Source organism: Poecilia latipinna, unplaced genomic scaffold (assembly GCF_001443285.1).
Source record: "Poecilia latipinna isolate Pla-1442-1.1 unplaced genomic scaffold, P_latipinna-1.0 Scaffold649, whole genome shotgun sequence".
NCBI classification, from domain to species: domain Eukaryota; kingdom Metazoa; phylum Chordata; class Actinopteri; order Cyprinodontiformes; family Poeciliidae; genus Poecilia; species Poecilia latipinna.
In genome coordinates, this window is record NW_015113265.1 from 228,455 (window position 1) to 246,929 (window position 18,475).

Consider the following 18,475-nt stretch of genomic DNA (forward strand, 5'->3'; position numbering starts at 1 on the left):
ACAAAAAGTCCCAAGCCAGGATTTGATTCCAAGACCTTCCTGTTGCAAAGCCACAGCATTTTCTTTGTTTTGGGCTATTTTGTAGACTTTTTTTTTTTTAAATGTGTCGATGCTGAAAATTCAAAACAAGACTGTGTGCAGTGTTACTAATAAATTAGCTGTAAACATACAATAATCAGATCAAGTTCCCCTGAACGCTTCCCGTTGCTTTCAAGTCATCCCTGAAAGCACATTTGGAAAATTGACTTTTAATGGCCCATTCTCTCAAATACCGACCTTGGTAAAAAAGAAAAAAAAAAACATTTGGAAGATTAGATTCTGTATTCATAAGAGTTTTAATTATGTATAAAGCAATAAACAATTGGCACAGAGAGTGAGAAAGTGTGCTTTTGCTAAAGGTCTCTTGAAAAGCTTATGTCTGAGCTTTCAGGCCAGTATTCCTCCTAAACTTAAACAAGCTGTTCTCACACAGAATAAGGAAATTCACTGGAATATGAGAATTGAACAGCCAATGTTCTAACAGAGGATGTGAACCTCAGCTGCCCTGTCTTAATATTTATAGGCTGAATGAAGTTGGTTGTCCAAAGGAACTTAGATTCATTGTTTTTTATAAGTGTTTATTAAAATATAAAGTACAAATAAAAATTAAATCTAGTTTGAACTTTATTTGAAAACACAAAATCAAATGCTGCACTTTTATAACCTCTATTTAATTTTTTTTTCTTATGTGCTTATATTATGTTTTGCACAAATAAGCATCCTTGGTTGTCAATGATAATAAAAAGTACAAGTTTCTACTCCTGTCTATATTGGAATATGGATTTTTGTAGGAATGAAAACATATGTCAAAAATGATCCACTGTTTAGACATTTTTTAAACCCAAATATTAATCAGTCATGCTTGGAGATGCACATTAAGACCATACAGCTGAGAAATTGTTCTGCTTAGTCGAAATCACCCCAGTTCACAAAAATTACCCAAAAATGCAAACAAGAGCAATAAAGTGAAAGCATAATTAATGAAAACATGAAAATAGAACATGGATCATGTGCAAGTGTGATGCATATATATTTTCTGCACAAGTTAAATATGGCCTTGGAAAATATTTTAGCGGAGGACTGGAGGCCTGCCCCCTGCAGCAAACTGAGATTGCTTAGCTTATCTAGCAGATATAGAGATTGGTTGTTTAATAATCTTCACACCTGAATGTGCTTGGTGGAGAATGTTACCTCTGATTTAATTTCCTATCTCCAAGGCCACACAGCCTCGCAGCCACACGAGTTACATTTCATCCTGATGACTCTCTGTGTGGGCAATATTAATCATTACGAAAGTAAGAGGACGGAAGTGACTTATTCTACTCTGTAGAAAAGAAATAATGAAACTAACCACCGGGAAGTCAACCTTCAATAAATAACCTTGGTTTAGGGTTTCCTTTTTTTTCTAAAGAAATGCTATAATAAGCCTATGTGAGTGCAAAGCAACGAATAGAATAGAATAGAATAGAATAGAAATCTACTTTATTGTTACACAATGAGGAGCAATAAACAGTAACAGCAGCAATGTGACAGGCACATATAATATATATATATATATATATATGTAATTTCTTATAAATATATAATTATATAATGTCTTGTAAAGAATATTTTTCCTGTGCAGCAAATTTGTGCTGGTACTGAAAATGCATCTTCAGCTGAGAACTGTGGAGTTTAAAAAAAGGTGTATGAGAAAAACACAAGTTTTTTCATAAAGTCACCAGGGAAAAATAAATCAGCATACACACCATTTTACTTTGAGGGTCTTATGTATTCTGTATATACTTGAGTTTTTAGGATTTCTAAAATTGTTCTATTTACGTTTCCTCAATGCTTAGTAAATACTGACAATTATAATTACTATTATTACTACTGTATCTATTATTATTATTATTATTATTATTATTATTATTATTATTATTATTATTATTGGTGTGTAGGTTAATACTGTTGTGGTTAGATTTAAATAGTTTTCACACCCAGTGAAAAGTCAGAACATAAGAAATGAAACAAGATGCAGTTACTTTTTTTGGACTCAGTTGGATTTGTTCTTCCTGATTCTCCAAACAAATAACTTTAGACACTTAAACACAAGTGGAGTACATTTTTGTGTTCTGCTAGTAGCTTGAACCCTCTTAGAGTTTCCAGTAGACTTTTCAGAGCAAACACAGCATGTGTTATGACAGATTGTCACTCAGGGATGGACAGATCATGGCAAAAAGTGAAGGCTGCCTTTGGGAGAACACCTGAGCTGGGTGAAGTGAAGCAAATGCACAGGAACCTCTTTGCCCAGACTGCAGGCCACACAAAGACCAGACGATAAATTGAGGCCCAAAGGGGATTCATTAAAAATTCAGAAGTGCCTCCTCTTTTTTCATCAGTCACCAGAAAATGGGGGATGCAGAGGAGCAAGAAGGGGAGCAGCTTTGATATTTTTGTCTTGGATTTAATTTCCTCTCTTTTCCATATTTTATCATAAGCTCACTCTCCTACTTTCTGAACTTCCGTCCTCCTGCCTCCATCTTTTCCTTCCCTCCAGTCCTCCACCTGGTATTCATCATGTGATCCGACTTTAATATGGTTTATGGAGGAATATAAGCCGTTCATCACGCTTTGGCTGCGCCCAGGAAGCTGCCGTGCTGCACAGCTCACAGACCAGTAAGCCTCGGCAGCAGCGTGGGCCAGTGGTAGAGCTGCTAATGCCTCCATTTATTCCGCCAGGCTGGGCGGGACGATCCGTCACTCCAAAGTGAACACCAACTCTGTGGCGCGCCATTTAGGGAGCCACAGGCTGCCCCTGCATCGTTCAGGACACCTGACTGGCCTTTTGTGGAGATAGATGGGTGCTACGATGGAAACAGACAGAATGGAAATATGTCCAGTGGGGAGATTGAATAATGGGGGAAAATGTCTAAACAGGTGATTTAAATGAGGAGGTTGTAGGTTTCTTCTCTAGATTTATTTATAGGACATAAATCTTTTTCATCACCAATAAAATAATACTCACATTGGAAGCCATATATCTTCATACAAAGTATATAAAGACACAGTTTCACACACCATCTGACCTGTAATTATTTTACATATTTTCTGTGTAAAGATATTTAGAATCTTTACTTTTTTTTTTTATTCATCATTTATACAAACATAATTCCTTGGGAAGGTCTTGGCTGATTGTGGCATTAAGTTAACTGGAGCCACACTTGTGTGTGTATTTTAAGGCAACACATGAGAAAAATGAATATAAAACATGTGTAATATCAGAAAATTAAACAAGATGCCCGGAAGAGTACAGTGGACCTCAACGAACAACACTGAAAAAGTCCCACCTCTTCATATCAGAAAAAAACTTGGCATTTTAAAGTAGTGTGAACACATTATGGGAGCAGCTGTAGCTCTGAATAAATATCATTTGGTGACTTTGAGATCATTGCTTTGGTGAGTTTCTTGGTCTATTGAGCATTTTGACTTATAGGCCATTCTGACATAACCTTCAGCTGCTGAATAAGAAAACACGGGTTTCCTCGTAAAGGAAACTCATAAAGAAACGGTTCTTATCCGTTCATAAGCAATAAGCAGACTTTAGTCCTTGCCTCCGGTCTGAAGGATGTGGATCGCTGGGAAATAACGGACTTCTGGGACAATGATAATCAAACACCATTCACGCATTACTTTTAAATGACTGCAATTATTCTTTGATGCATGATTAGCCCGTGGCAGATTCTCATGAGAATAGTGTGGCGGATTAAATATGTCGGCCTGACACTGGTGTTACTTGCCACGGAAGGCCGGGGGAGAATGCTTCAGACTCGGGAACATAAAAGTATATTAGTGTGACTTATGTTGTGAAGTTGAGTGAGATGATCGTAAAAGTTTAATCAATGGACTGTGTAATTAAAGTTAATTTCAAAATCCCATTCTAAAAAAGAGCGGGCGTGGACTAATTAGCAGTGCTGAACCTTGTCTTATCGCAGGTCATCCATTTCCTAAATCCACACATAAGTGAGCAATAATCCTTAATGAGCAGACTTTTGCTGTTTGGTGATTGCTGTTTCTGCAAGTCAGATATGCTGAACAGACTTAAAATTATCCAAACTTTTGATATCTTTCTCTTTTTATGAACCTTGAAGCGAATAAGTGATATGCAGACCTTCAAATTTCTATTGTAGCAATGAAAGACGACTGAACATCAACATTTAACCTGGTAGATTGGTGATGATGTCAAAACCTTTAATCTGAACACCAAAAAACTAAGCATAAGTCCACGAGGAATAGAAACAAGTCCTATAGATGGAAATGATAACTGCAGGAATGCATAAGAGCGCACAAAGTATCACTAAGTAAAGAAAGCAACACCTTGCATGATCAAAGAATTGAAATAATCGAAGTGATCATCAAATACTTTGATCTATTTTATTAGGATTTTATGTGAAAGAGCCACAAAAAGCAATGCATGTTGGGAAGAAATAGAAAAATTAATAAGTGGTATTCAAAATGTTTTCCAAATGAAATTTTAAAAAATGTGGCAAACATGTGTACAGTATTCAGATCCCTTTATTCTGACACCCATAAATATATACTCTTGACAAATTGAAACGTCACCTAAATAGTGCAGAGTCTGCCTGTTTGTGATTATTTATTCAGAACCCCATGCAGGGAATAAAGTAAAAGTTATAGCCCTTTATACAGACTCAGACTGACTTTGGATGTCAAACAAGGCAGCGCCTGTAGCTCTGCCCTGCTGTCCTTTAACCTATGACCCTGATCTGATTCAGTCATCTGCAGCTTGAAGTGATGCAATCTGACACTACCCACTGGCCAACATTAAGGGTATAAAGTAAAAGACATGACTCACAGTGTACTCTGCACTAAAAATGAGTTACTTTGTTTCGCTGAGCTCTTCTAGGCTTCCCATTACGTGTTGATGTATCCCCTGCCAACACGCTCTTTAGTTATGACATACTCTGGCTTTGCCCTCAAAGGTCCAACACACAGGCTACTCACTCTGATTCTTTGAAGTGATAAATTTCTTCAGACAGACGTTTGGGTTGTCTGCACTGTGTAAGTATGACACTAATGGCCCCGCTTGATGCTTTTCCAGACAACCTTTGAACTTCGACGTACCTTTTCAGAGGAGCCGCCTGCCTTTAAGGTCACATTTTCCTCCCCTGCTATAAAATTTATGCTTTTTTTTTTCATTCAGAGGTTGATATGAGCACCTAAGCCTCTAAATCTTAAGAAACCTCACATTTCTGAACAGAAGCACTCAACACGGCCAACTGGAGGGAAATACGGAGGACAGAGACGCTGGCTGATCAATAGAAATAGCATTTGCAGCCATTGTTTTTCCTCCTCTCAGCAGAATCTCTAAAGAATCTGCTCCTTGCAATTAGAGTGGACTTGCTGATGATGTCCTGGGTGGACAAGAGGATTCGATTTAGAAAGAAGCTGAGAGGAGGAAAGGGGTGGATTGTGGGGAGGTGATAATAGAATTGAAAGTGAAATTAGATAATGGATGGAGATTTTTCAAAATGGAAAACTGAAAAACAAAGAAGAATAAGAATTAAAGAATAATATTAAATGTTTCTATTTATCTTTTTGTCTGCCTCTTTTTAGTCAGATACTGTTTTGGAAAATCAGGATAACAAAGGGTCATAAATAAAACACTAAGAAAAATGACAGTGAAATTAAAGGTCTATTTTAAAATTTTACAAGTGGATTACTAAATACAAGTGCTTGAACTTGAATCAGATAAAAAAAAATACTTCTATTACTAGTAATTTGGCATTAAAGTCAATCAATGAAACTAGTTATGACATTTTCTAGTTTATCTGCTGCTTGTTGCATGTAAAAGGAGCAAAATGGACAAAAACCCTTTTACAAATTGTGACATGCGTATGCAGAACTAAAACCTGCAAATAATCCAACAAAGTAACTCTTTGTACTCTCAGGGATAAAAAAAAAACAATCCTAAAGATATAGATTAAAAAGATGTTACTTGAGAAAGATGGTTTTGAATTTCATTCTTACATTGGTGTCACAGAACTCTCAAATCCCAACAAAATCAATAGTTTGTCTATGATGTTTGTCTCAGTAGGCAAACTCAACAGACAGATGTAGACAGAAGGATTTTAACCTGTCATATGGACACAGCTTGGTCCAATTTCTCAGAAAAAGGCTCATACTTGCATTTTACTTACAATGCAGTCCTGTTGGTGTGAAGGGTGCAGGATGAAATTCACTGGTTCAGGCACGGCTCCAGTCTACCGTTCTGAAAAAGCACGTAGTCAAAGAAAAGGGAATAAAAAAATCTAATTTTTCTGATTCTCGACATTTCGACTCTCTTATGTTCATGAGATGTTATACATGACTGAACTAATGAGATCCTGACTGCTTTGTATCAAAAGGACTCAGTTGAATCATTTCAGGCTTCTTATCACGGCGCCTCTTTATTACGTCCCTACTCAGGGATTCAGGAAATGTGGATCCAGAATAAAGTGGATGAACTATTTATCTCTTTTAGCCTGGGAATGACTTGGGATACCCCTGAATGAAATGGAGAGAGTCCCAGGGAGAAGGACGGACAGACAGACAGATAAATGAATCTGTTTTACTCACAACACATACAGAAATGAAAAGGATTTCTTTGCTTCCTGTAGTAAATAAAACCACACACTAAGACAACTAAAAGACACAAAAGGAAAACAACTTCTCAGAATAACGCTTTGAATTAGAAATGATTACAGGTTGCAGAGGTGAAGATGTTTTACTCAGAGACTTGGTCAGCCATTATGAGAAGAGTCTGGTTCATCTAATGCCAATACATTAAAAATAAAATGTAAAAACAGATAAACTACTGTCCCATTTACTGTCAAAAAACAAACTTATTAACTGAATGAAAATCATTTTAAATCAAAAACTGGAGACTGAATAATTTTGGGCTTAACTGTGGGTTAAAAACCAGCAACAGAACAGTAAAATGAGCTTCCCGTCAGACAGTTTCACTTAGATCAATTTTGAAGTGACAGTGGCAAAATAGAAAGCAATTCCATCTGCAATATAAAAATGTATACTGTCAATACCATCTTTGTAAAGGAAATAGTTTTGCACAATAAACTTTCTTACTTCGCTGAGGCTGCAAGCAGCAGAACAATAAACTAAAACTCACAAAGTAAGGGGAAGACAACATGAAGCAAGAATTGCACCGCACATCACATGAAATGAAAAGCATGTGTAATAAAATCTTTCAGCTTGATGACCTCGGCAGCCCAGCAGAGAGTGTGATCCTGCCTGGAAGCATTTATTAGTGATACTGCATGCAGGAACACAAAGCTGTCCCTGCTGCGTCGACTCGGTGAGAGTCATCTGCCCACATTTACGCTGTAATGTTGGCTGTGGGACGTCTGGCACGTCCGCTGCACCCGGCAGGTCCGACGATATGCGTGACGTGGCACCGTTTGGAGCCGATTCTGTGCTGGACATCAGAGCTCACCCGGTCCTAAATACCTTTCATCATCCAACTTTCACATTCATTACCAATGCCAAACAAAAATCGCCTGTTTACCTGTCAGTCCAACTTCTCTTCTGCCTTGTCTCACTCGTTCACACTGAGCACGTGCGCAATAAAGCTGACGTGTTTTCACAACACAAGTCCAAAATTTGATACCATTGTTTCATCTCAGGGGTCCAGAGGAATATATGAAAATATGATAAGAACATATTGACTGCTAACTTTCACGACGGGTCTGTGACCTGATATTAGATCACAAACACTGCTAGGATTGCAATAACAAGACCAGCTTTATGAAAAGATGAAAAGATAACCTTTCAAAGGTGAATTGTAATTTTAGTTTGAGGCAATATACCCAAACAAAAGCTTTGAAGATCTTCCACTGAACTGTCCTAAACTGATGCTGCCTGAGATACTGTAATAATATTTCCTGCAGACGAAGCTGAGGAGGGACAAATTAGCTGAAACATCTGGAGACGTACCGTCCACAACTAATCACAATAATTAGGTGTGGACGGTAAAGTCAGAGTGTTCCTTAGCAATGAAGTGCACAATCTTTCCCACAGCTTACAGTAAATAAGCGGAAGTTCAGATTTAATTTGAGTTTAGAAGGAATCTTGATGTATTTTGGTATGAATTGGGTTCTAGAAAAAAAAAAGAAAAAGTAAAGTAACAGCAAGGAACAAAAACAAAGTACACACTGTGCACTTCCAAATATTGATCGCCATTTTACAAATCAGGTTCCCTTTCTGGAATCCAAATTAGTGGGACTTAATGGTTCCTCTATCTGAGCTCATTGTTCTTCATATCCCAACTAATAAAACAGCAGTAGCTAACAAATTATTTTAAATAAACTCTTTATTCTTATTTTGAATCCTGCAAAAGGAATATGGATCCAAAGAGTTCTTTGATCGAATAATGTTGCAGGAGCCTCATCTGGACATCCTCCTGACCTTTCCTCTTTACTGAAGCTTGACTGCCTGCACATATGTGCATGTTTGCAGTTCCTTCTGTACCTCTGAACTGTCGTGTCGGCACTGTGTCCCAGTGCAACAGTGAATCTGGGTCAGACTCACCACCTCGTACATAAACCCTCATCTGGGCTCTTTTTAAAATAAAACACATCGGAGAGCTGTTGCTGCTCTGACTTCTACTATCAAGCCAGAACAACGTCACGTTGAATTAAGTCCACGAAAAATTATCAAACGTCTTTTTTTTTTTTTCTTTTTCCTGACACAGAAGAATTAACTGCTTACAGCTGTAGCTGTTATGTTGCTGTGGGATGCGTAAATGATCAGAGAGAATAAAACGATGTAGTACATGTAACCTGCATAGTTTGATCTCAGCAGACAATCTATTAAAACAGATAATTGGATGGAGGAGGGATTAGAGGAAAAGAACAATGCTGGTTAAATCGCCCTAAAGGAGAACTGGTGTCAGGGGAGCTCAAGGACAGCATAGTTAATGGGGCATCAGATAGATGACGGAGAAGGAGGGAAGTGGAGCGGACGCTGGAAAAGGGGATGGCAGGCAGGTGAAAAACACTCAACATCTTGGAGAATTTGATCCTTGCAGCACATACAGCTTAAACGAGAATGCTGGAGAAAATACCACCAAAGTGAGGAAATGTACCAGTGTACTAGTTGTTTTTTTTTTGTTGTTTTTTTTGAAGATCTGATTTCTAATTTCTCAAAGAAGTAGAGAATAATTTGCATTTCTAAATAGCATTTTGATGTGTCACTCAGTTAGTAAGTTTCATTGGGGCTCCTAAGCTAAGAAGCCACAGTGGAATGTCAGCACTCACATATCAAGGCAGTGAGTGTTTGTGACACTTCTGTCCTAGTTGTTTGACTCCTTTGACCCAGCACCACTTCCTCAAGTTTCTGTTTACTTCAGAGGAAGACACGGCAGAGAGCTCTTTGTCCAAGACTGTGTACAAACATTTCCATTGACTTCACGTTACAATTATGCAACACACTCCTGAATCCTCATGCAACCAAAGCCTTGCAAAATATCCACAACTCTTGAACATGTTGATTGTGACACATCAAAACAAAGCAGTAGATCATCATCATCATGAAGCAGCAAGAAAATTATCAGTTGATTTTTTTTTTTCCATTTCACCAATCTTTTACTAGTCATCTAATGCTGACTAAATGACCTAAGAGGTAATTTAATTACTAAATACTGTCCAGCTATGTGTAATTTATAAATGCATTTCTTATAAATGTAAGTTGTTTCTCTGTCACTAGCGCATTTAGCAGTGCGTACATGCTCCTGGAGGTTACAGCAGGGATGAGGGAGAAGGTGTTGTCGTCAAATGAAATCAAAACTGAATGGAATTTCAAAATATTATATGTAAATATATGTAATGTACACAACCCTGAACACATCATTCCAACCAAGAATTATGCACTACTCTATGATGCACGAAACTATAGCATAAAACTGGGTTTCCAATGTGATAAAAGGAAAAGAAAAATGTGCAAGAAGAATCAAACTTTGTCTCGTCTTGGTCAGTATGTTACCCACCAGTTTAAAGGCCTGAACTGTGCAGAGCAGGCCTTGCTAAATGCCCGTTTAAATAGCAGAAGGAACGTGAGCGTGCATCAAGATTGGACGATGAGCGATGAGTGCTTCAGCTGGAAGCTGCAGCCTCAGCACAGCCCTGCAGGAGTCAGTATTCATCATCCAGGACAGCGCTGGAAACATGGAGGTGCTGGTCTACATGAACAAATGCAGGTACACAGCAGAACTGCAGCCATTTGCTTTTGAACTACCCATCACCTTCATCCTCAAGGTGTATAATCAATTCATCTTTCCAGGAAAAAAACACACGTCCAAGTTAATGATTAAATGTCATTAACTTGTTCTGCCAAGGTGTCAGCATGAGAACATTTACAGATTTATCAAAAAATGTTAATTAGGAAAACCGCAGTTAAACTCGTTTCAGTTCATTTGATCTTTCACCTACAATCAAAATAAGTATAAAATCTTAGTTTTGAAGAAGTGGGATTCTTAATGGTGAAGACTATGCAATTTGTGAATCCCAAATGCCCGAAAATAACACGAGGCATCATTCTTTGTTTTACGCGTTATTCCAAAAGTAACTTCAGTCCAGTGAGAGCTAAAGCACCCTGAAGAAATCCAGTTATCTTCTAGTCAAGCGATAAGGACAGCCAAGTCATACATGCCTGAGAGTTCACCCGCTTGTGAAGAAAAAAAAAAATGTACAAAATGATGTACAGTCTTGAAAATGCATTAATACCCCCAGGACTTGTTTATATTACAGCTACAAATTGGGATTTCATAGACCATAAAAAGTAAGAAGGTTTCAGGGTTTTCAACATTTTTTCCAACTAAAAATTTTGAAAGTGCCACATGCATTTTTATTTGCGAATAAACTTTGACTGCCATTTAAAAAAAAGCACATTTGTGAGGACTACCTGATGTTTATAATGACTTTTCTTCAAGCTGAAACGGAATTTTTCATATTGCTATAATTTTTTTCCAAACATTCACAAACAAACAAATCTCAGGGCTCCATTTTTGGTGTTTTTCACATTGACCTGCTAATTATTCAGAGCGCCATATGGCTCTGGTAGGTGCGGCATCCACCTGCCACTCTAAACTAAACATGTACAACTTATAACCTTTAGCAGCACTGAAGGTTGAGGAATATGCTGCTAGAAAGGAACTGCAGCATGGCACAATCTATTGTTGTCGATGAGACCTTAAGCTGACAGTATGCTGAGGACATGTCAAACCTAAGATGCATAAATTCTAACCCTACAAATAACCCACCCTCTGGAAAAAAAAAAAAAAAAAAAAAAAAAAAAAGACACCAAAGCAGTGCTGCTGCAGCTTAAGGGGCTTGACGTACACCTCACTGCACAAAGGCAGCACCATTTAACTTAAAAAGGAAAGGACATTTTCCTCCAACAAAATATTAGAGCCATAAATAAAATCTCAGTAGATGATGACTTTTAAAAGTTGTTTGCTAAACAAAAGAGAAAATAAACAGATCTGTTTGAATTTTAGAAGCTTCAAAAATGTGTTATTTTGGAAAAAAAAATAGTCAGATTTTATTTTTTTCATAATAAATATAGACTTGCTGACAGCTTAACAATTATATTGCAAAATTTTCATACAAATGACAGTAATAAGAAGGACATCGGAGCTCTGATTGGCTATGGCAACATATGACAACAAAGAGGAAGAGAAAAAATGCGTGATGGATTGATTACAGATGAGGGGGCAGGCTTAAAGAAACCAACCTCATCTCGATCAGATGGGCAAAAAAAACCTGCATGGTGTCTTACCAGTCATAATAGAGAAGATGAATCTTAATTAATAAGTTTACTAGTCCTTGGAACGGGAAGGAACGTGAGCCATCTTCATGCAACAGAAAATTACTTCAGGTGAATGTTTTTGGTGGTCTGCTGCCCTCTACTGTGAACCAGGGGAACATACGCAAACAACTCAGGTGTTCAAAAAAAACAACAAACAAAACTGGTTTAATCCAAAGAAACTACAGTACAAAAAAAAAAGAAAATATGACACAGAGAGGCACCTACAGTGGTTAGTAACACTTCGCCACAGTGTTTTTGTGCTGAAATGCCCATGCCATATCGGCTGATTCCTATAGGTCTTCCCCTCTGTCTCATCTCTCCATTCTGCTCCTGGACCTGTTCGGGTGCAGCGTGTTCTGTTCCTGGGTTGGTGCGTTTTGTGCATATCAAGGAATCCTAGAGGATCTGCTCAGTACTCGAGGCGGAGATGTCCAGTAGTCTCCAGGCAGCATATGGATTTAGCTCTTCCTGGTCTCGACACAGAGCCCACACGTACATCATCCTGAGCACTTTGTCCTGAAACAAAAAGTAACAGATTTTACAATGAAACATCTGCTCCTATAAGCTTCCAGAAAACAAAACTTATTAAAACAGTCGATTTAAAGCTTTTATATGGAAAGAAATTCAGTGTTGATCACATTGCTAATTAGAGATTTGCCTTCTCAGGGTTTCTAAGGAAGGAAGGAAGAATGTCCATTCACAGGCAGAAGCTTGCTGCTGCCAAACTCCGCACAAATATTCCAGAGTGCTGAGTATTTTAAGAGCATTTTTACAAATTATGCAAAGGAATTTTCACAATGAACTTCAGAGGTCAGATGTTGAATAATGGAACCTGCTAACATGTCAAATTGGATATGCAAAAAGAAACATGAAAGTAAAACAGCCACAAAATAAGAAAAAGTAAGAACACACTAAAAAGAAAAGACAACAAGGACGTATTTGTCCAGATCTGCAAAATTCTGAAATGTACAGTAACAAGGTTTATTCCATGAGAAAAATGTTTTATTTTACCTTTTGGTTCAATGTGTAAAATGTCTCATTTATTTCAATAACTGTTTTTAAGTCATCTCGCATTTAAACATGTTTATTCGAACGGGTTTGAATGGAGACCGTTTCTTTCACATACTTGCAGACTCTGGGTTTTTGAATCTAGAGCAGACTGATGTCGACGTTCTCAACCGGATGTTGGGGTGAAAAAGCATGTCGTGTCTCCAGCTTCATTTAAACCCAATATTGTGTTTTGATTTTTTTTCCACATCAGAAAAAAAAAAAAAAATCAGCTTTTTTTTTTGTGAAAGTCTTCCATAATTGGGAAACATTTCATCACTTAACAGTTATAGGGGGGAAAAAAATCCATAACAATGATATACAGTCAGTGTTTCTGTTTGGTTGTTTCACTTACAGGGTCTCCCTCCACCACCTCTCCTTTAGTGTTTTGAATCACCATCACCAACTGAGCCTGGAAAGTTATAATCAGCACTGGACCCTGCTCCATCATCTTTCCCATGACCAGCTTGAGAAGGACAGGTTAAAACACAAGAAGAAGCAGAAAACATAAATTAGAGAAGGTTTAAAATAATCTGTATCAACGACCAGAAGCCATGGTTGTTCTTTTACTATCAGACTAGAAATGCATTCACAGGTAGAGTGAACAGATTTGTGCAACTTCGGCAAATAGATTCAAGAGTTATAAGTGTTTTATGAACATGTTTTAAAAAATAATTTAAAAAAAAATCAATATGAACTGCAGTGGTCAAGATTTAAATATGGAGACTGCAAGGAAGAAATAAAGATTAAAGTGTAAAAATGACAATTTTTCCATTCAAGTCTGGAAAAACTAAACTCTATTCATCTTCAGGAATCCTGGCAAATACATGATGTCATCCTAGGTTTCTATTCCAATTCAAAAGACTTTATTTATCCCTCCCACTAAAAGAGGTATTTAGAGCATATATAAAAATTTATAAAACATAATAATAATTAACAAAATACATAAGTAGAAAGAAAGAACAATATGCATTCGCAAGGTGCAAATGGGAATTGAGGTAAATAAGTCCTTGTGCAACTAAAGTCCTGAGGAATGGGGCGATGTATGTGTATGAGGGCTGGGTATTTGGGGTGTGAATGTAAATGTATATATTCCTGTAACTATTATTTGCTGCTGCTGTTACTCTCCTCAAATGGAGGTCATTTAGAAGCAAAGTCCAAAGCCAAATCTTATATGTACAGTAAAAAAAAATCTGATCTAAACTCCCTGAATGAATTTTTGAAGTAATGGCCAAATTCAGTGTTCAATGTTACATTTTCTAGTTAACACTAAATATACAGATGTTTTATTGGCATCATAAAGCCCCCATGGATCTGTTAATATGTTCAGTATAAGTAAATTAGCAAAACGGAAATAAACTGAATTTAATTATCACTTGCTGCGTTTATTACAGAATATTTAAATGAACGACCATTATGTTTCAGAGTACCAAATATCTGTGACTGAATGTCAATCTAGAAGAATCAGGTCTTGAGGAACTTACGTCTATATTGTCTATGTCCAGAATCTTAGAGTGGAACTGAAGTCCCATAGCTTTGGCTTGCTGAATAGGATGAGCAAGCTGGCTGTATGTCTGTAAACCAAGGGACAAAGAAATAGATGACAAACAACATTCTTAAAACACATTTTTGTAGGAGTTGCACATGCTCAGTAGATGTTGGTCCAATGATTAAGTATTTCCTAATAGTCTTTGGAAACTGTCCCAGAAGACCTCCAAGCTGATGCCCTCACCGCTTCATAACACCAGTCCTTCAGTACCTCCAGCTCCCCTCTGATCATCGCCTGTATAACAACAAAACACACAGTGTTTAGACGTGTTTGAAGATCTTTGTTTTCAAAAAACCATACTTTTCCAAGCTCTTTTTACAGATGTTGCATTCAATCTTTCTTTCACTTGAGACATATAAATAAAAATTTCAACATGAATTTATTAGCCGTCAGGCATCGAATATGGAAAATGAAAAGACTATGGAAGGACTAGATGATGAAAGATCGTACCAAACCTCTTTAATACGATCTACCCCCAAATGAACCTCCTGACTGACACAACAGAGCTGCGCTTTTATTCAACATACCTCGAGAATATTTGGGATGATATCTTGTTCACATTGCTTCAGGAAAGAATCCTTGTCAAAAGATGGATCCACCTTCAAGATCTCAGTTAAAACCTCTGACATTTCTGTCTTTGAAAACAGACCACCTAAACAAAAAGGCAAAAAAATTGTCTGTTAAAAAAAAAGTGGAATTGCTACTATTAAATGAAACAATAACAAAAACATTCTGATTAGATCTTTAGGTCCGATATCTGCATCTCCAGACTACTCGTACCTATGATGTCTGTCATCTTGTCAGTGACGGCACGGGAAGCTCTGATGATGACGTTGTCACTCTCGTCGTACTTCATTTTCATCTCAAAGAACCCTGTAGACAACAATGGGGGAAAAAAAGAGAGGGTTAGATTGTGAGTTGAGCACAGGAGAGAAGCTGCAAAACATTGCAGCACTATAGACTTTAGTAATCTCAAGTTTATATTCAGAACTCTAGGGTTATGTTCAATGTTAGAAATAAACGATTTTCGGTGCGAATGCGAGACAAAATGACGACTGACAAAACACTTGCTTCTGAAAAACTTCAATGCATGACATACAAAATTACAAACTTGCGACACTTTGTCGTACTGACACCACACAGCATATTTTATCTACAGTCAAATCTGCAGTGGAACTCTGAGTAAGACGTGTTGCATAAATATGGCAACAGGGTAACTATTTTGCAAGCTATTCTGGTGATGTTTTGCAAATTACTGGCTCTTTTCCTTGTCAAAATATTACTATTTTTGGCATAATAGAATAGAATTAAGCTGAAAGAACAACAGTTGGGGAAACAATTACAACAGCAGAGACGTAGCGAGATATTTAAGGCGATTATTCCTTACTATTAAAGACCACATTGTTGTCCTTGAAGTCTTTCCATTGCTGGTACCATTTTGAGTCTTTGTGCAACACCACACCCATTGCTTCCCTAAAGAAGACAGAAATGAAAGCTTTAGCACATGCATTCAGCTCGAATACCTTTGTGACACATTTTGAGTCAGAGTGGAAAAGGCAATCACCACATCAAATAAATGATAAATGGTAATCTAAGCTGTAGAGTTACCCGACTTTACTCTGAAAACTGCCAAGCTTGATAAAAACTCCTAAATGAGTGGAACTTCATATTCCTAACTTTAAGGGTTATTCCTCCCTCTTGGTATCAGAGGACTCAATGGCCACTCACGTACTCGTTGGCTTCGAAGACCTTTCCGTCTTCCCCCGGTCCTTTGGACGAGAACTCTGTCCTCTTTCGGAGTCGGGCTGGAGGTCGGTAAGGTCCCGTTTGGCCAAGGTCACCGATCTCCTTCTTCACACTCTCTACGCTCTAAAACAAATTCAGGAATAACACCTCACTCAAGTATCACTCTCAGTATAACACAAATCATGCTTGATTTATTTAATTTATAAAATAATAAACAGAAAGAAATGAACATAAAGCGACATGACTTAGGTTTGGGCTCAGCTCAGTGCATACCTGAGATATTGCTCTGAACGCACCCGTCTTCCCCAGCATCTCTCCGCTCTTGGAGACCGTTTCTGCAGAAGTCTTTGCTGTTTTTGCTGCTTCTTCCATTCCCTCCTTGATTTTCTTACCAATTTCTGAACGACTGACCTCTTCCAGCCCCTTAACATCCACACAAATAAGCAAACACATTTCAAGAGTCTACAGCAACTCACGTCAGTTAAAACAGAGACCACAACACGGTTAGATTCATTTCACATTTACCTCTTTAACGGTCTCAGAAATGGTTCCCAACTTCTTCTTCAGAACCTCCGAGGTCTTCGCCGTTTCTGATTCTATGGTTTTCTTGGAGAAGAAAGTGGAGAGGACTAACAGTTAAAAGACACTCGAGGCCAAGATGACACAAGTGAGAGCGATTTTGTTTGGGTAGAGATACTAACATATTTCCTCCGAGCTTGTTTCAGTGCATCTGACTCTTCAAGTTTTTTGGCCTCTTCCCGAAACTTCTTGATGTTTTCTTTCATTTCTTTGTTTTTGTTCAGTTCCTGCTTGAGGTTATCCAAAAACTCCCCCAAGAAACCTTTTCTCCCTCTGCCTTTGTCTCCTGACATATACCGCACCTGAAGAAGAGGAGGGTGAGGCACAACAAAATAAATTTAAAGTACGTGTAAGGGAATTAAAAAAAAAAAAGAAATAATGCCTTAGAGAAACCATTCATGCCCCTTAAAGTTTTTCACATTTTGTCAAGTTACAAACACAAATAATGAAGTGTTTTTTTAGGGTTTTTCATGAGCTTCATGAACAAAACGTAGTGTGTACTACGTAGTGAAAAGAAAATAATTTTCAAATTGTGTTACAAATAAAAACCTGAAAACTGTGGGTGGCAGCATGTTTATAGTGGCATAATCCAAGTCCCAACCTAAGTCTAACATTTAGAACTTAATGTGTTTTATGCTTTTTTATTTAGGTTTGGGCTTTGATTACACCAATTCTAACATTATGCTGGGATCTTCATTGTGGCTACACTGTTTAGAGGTATGACATTTCTGCTTAAAATATTTTTAATGATCTCATGTTTATCTGTAAGTTCTAACCATCAAAATTACAAGACACAAAGGCTTCAAATTGTTTTATTCTGTCTCTATCAATATAACACGACTTTCAATTTCTGAAAAACAAAACTTTACGATATTCAAAAGTGCAAGTCGTAATACTCAAAATGCAGTTTTCACATATCAAGTTCAGTTGCTCACTCCAGAAAACTTCACACGAGGTTCTGGTACCTGTGAAGATCTTGATGGGAGCCCGCATATCCTGTAAACATGGGTTCTGTTCGGTAGCAGCAGGTAACACGAAGGGGAGGCAACCAAACCTCTTCTTAGACATATCTGAACACAAACATTAGACTTTAGTAGACTGACAAGTCAAAGTAAAGTCATGAACTTGGAAAAATATGGAGAATATCACCTTTTAAGAAAATGTGAAATAATAAAACAGGGTGTTACGTATGGCATGCATATATAGGAACATTTTAATAAACTAAATACAGCTCCAAATGACAAGAGATTCCGTCGATAAGAGCTAACACAGCTAGCTTATGCTACATTAAACTGCTGAGTTAAACCAAGTCATGTCGTCCAAAATCTATTATATATACGAAACTATTCAAATATAGAATCCCCCTCTCTTGTCCTTATTTTCTTCAAATCTGGAGTATAAACCGCGTCCCAAACTCTCACCTGGTAACACTGACATAAGGGGGCCGCCATCTTGAATACCGTGCATGTAACCTTCTTCCGGTGGTGACATTTCTACGTCAGCAAAGAGGAACCGCCTTCACGGATTCCCTACTGCTCTAAAATAAAATAAAATAAAATAAAATAAATAAAGTCTTGGTTTTACATTCAGTGCACCATCATCGCATTCAGTTCAGTATCAAAATAGTAATCCTTATTCGCCTGTTGTCATTAA

At 37.6% G+C, this 18,475-nt stretch overlaps 1 protein-coding gene across 3 annotated transcripts; it reads right to left on the reverse strand.

The window, feature by feature from the left end:
• Positions 1-1,635: 1,635 nt before the first annotated feature.
• timm44 (translocase of inner mitochondrial membrane 44 homolog (yeast)) lies at positions 1,636-18,443 on the reverse strand. Of its 3 annotated transcripts, XR_001426346.1 has the most exons (15): positions 18,244-18,443; positions 17,788-17,892; positions 16,945-17,139; positions 16,769-16,849; positions 16,517-16,666; positions 16,230-16,366; positions 15,885-15,970; positions 15,278-15,370; positions 15,025-15,149; positions 14,681-14,731; positions 14,433-14,522; positions 13,304-13,414; positions 12,127-12,417; positions 6,240-6,310; positions 1,636-2,885 (listed from the first exon to the last, which is right to left on the reverse strand). XR_001426346.1 is itself a non-coding variant. In XM_015043800.1 (13 exons), the coding sequence occupies exons 1-13, from the start codon at positions 18,271-18,273 to the stop codon at positions 12,298-12,300; spliced, it is 1,374 nt and encodes a 457-aa protein (XP_014899286.1). In that variant the 5' UTR covers positions 18,274-18,443; the 3' UTR covers positions 11,604-12,297. The 3 variants fall into 3 exon arrangements, 2 of the variants coding, with proteins under 2 accessions (XP_014899286.1, XP_014899288.1); XM_015043800.1 differs by lacking the exons at positions 1,636-2,885; positions 6,240-6,310 and having other exon boundaries at positions 11,604-12,417; XM_015043802.1 differs by lacking the exons at positions 1,636-2,885; positions 6,240-6,310 and having other exon boundaries at positions 11,604-12,417; positions 16,945-17,124; positions 18,244-18,442.
• Positions 18,444-18,475: the final 32 nt, after the last annotated feature.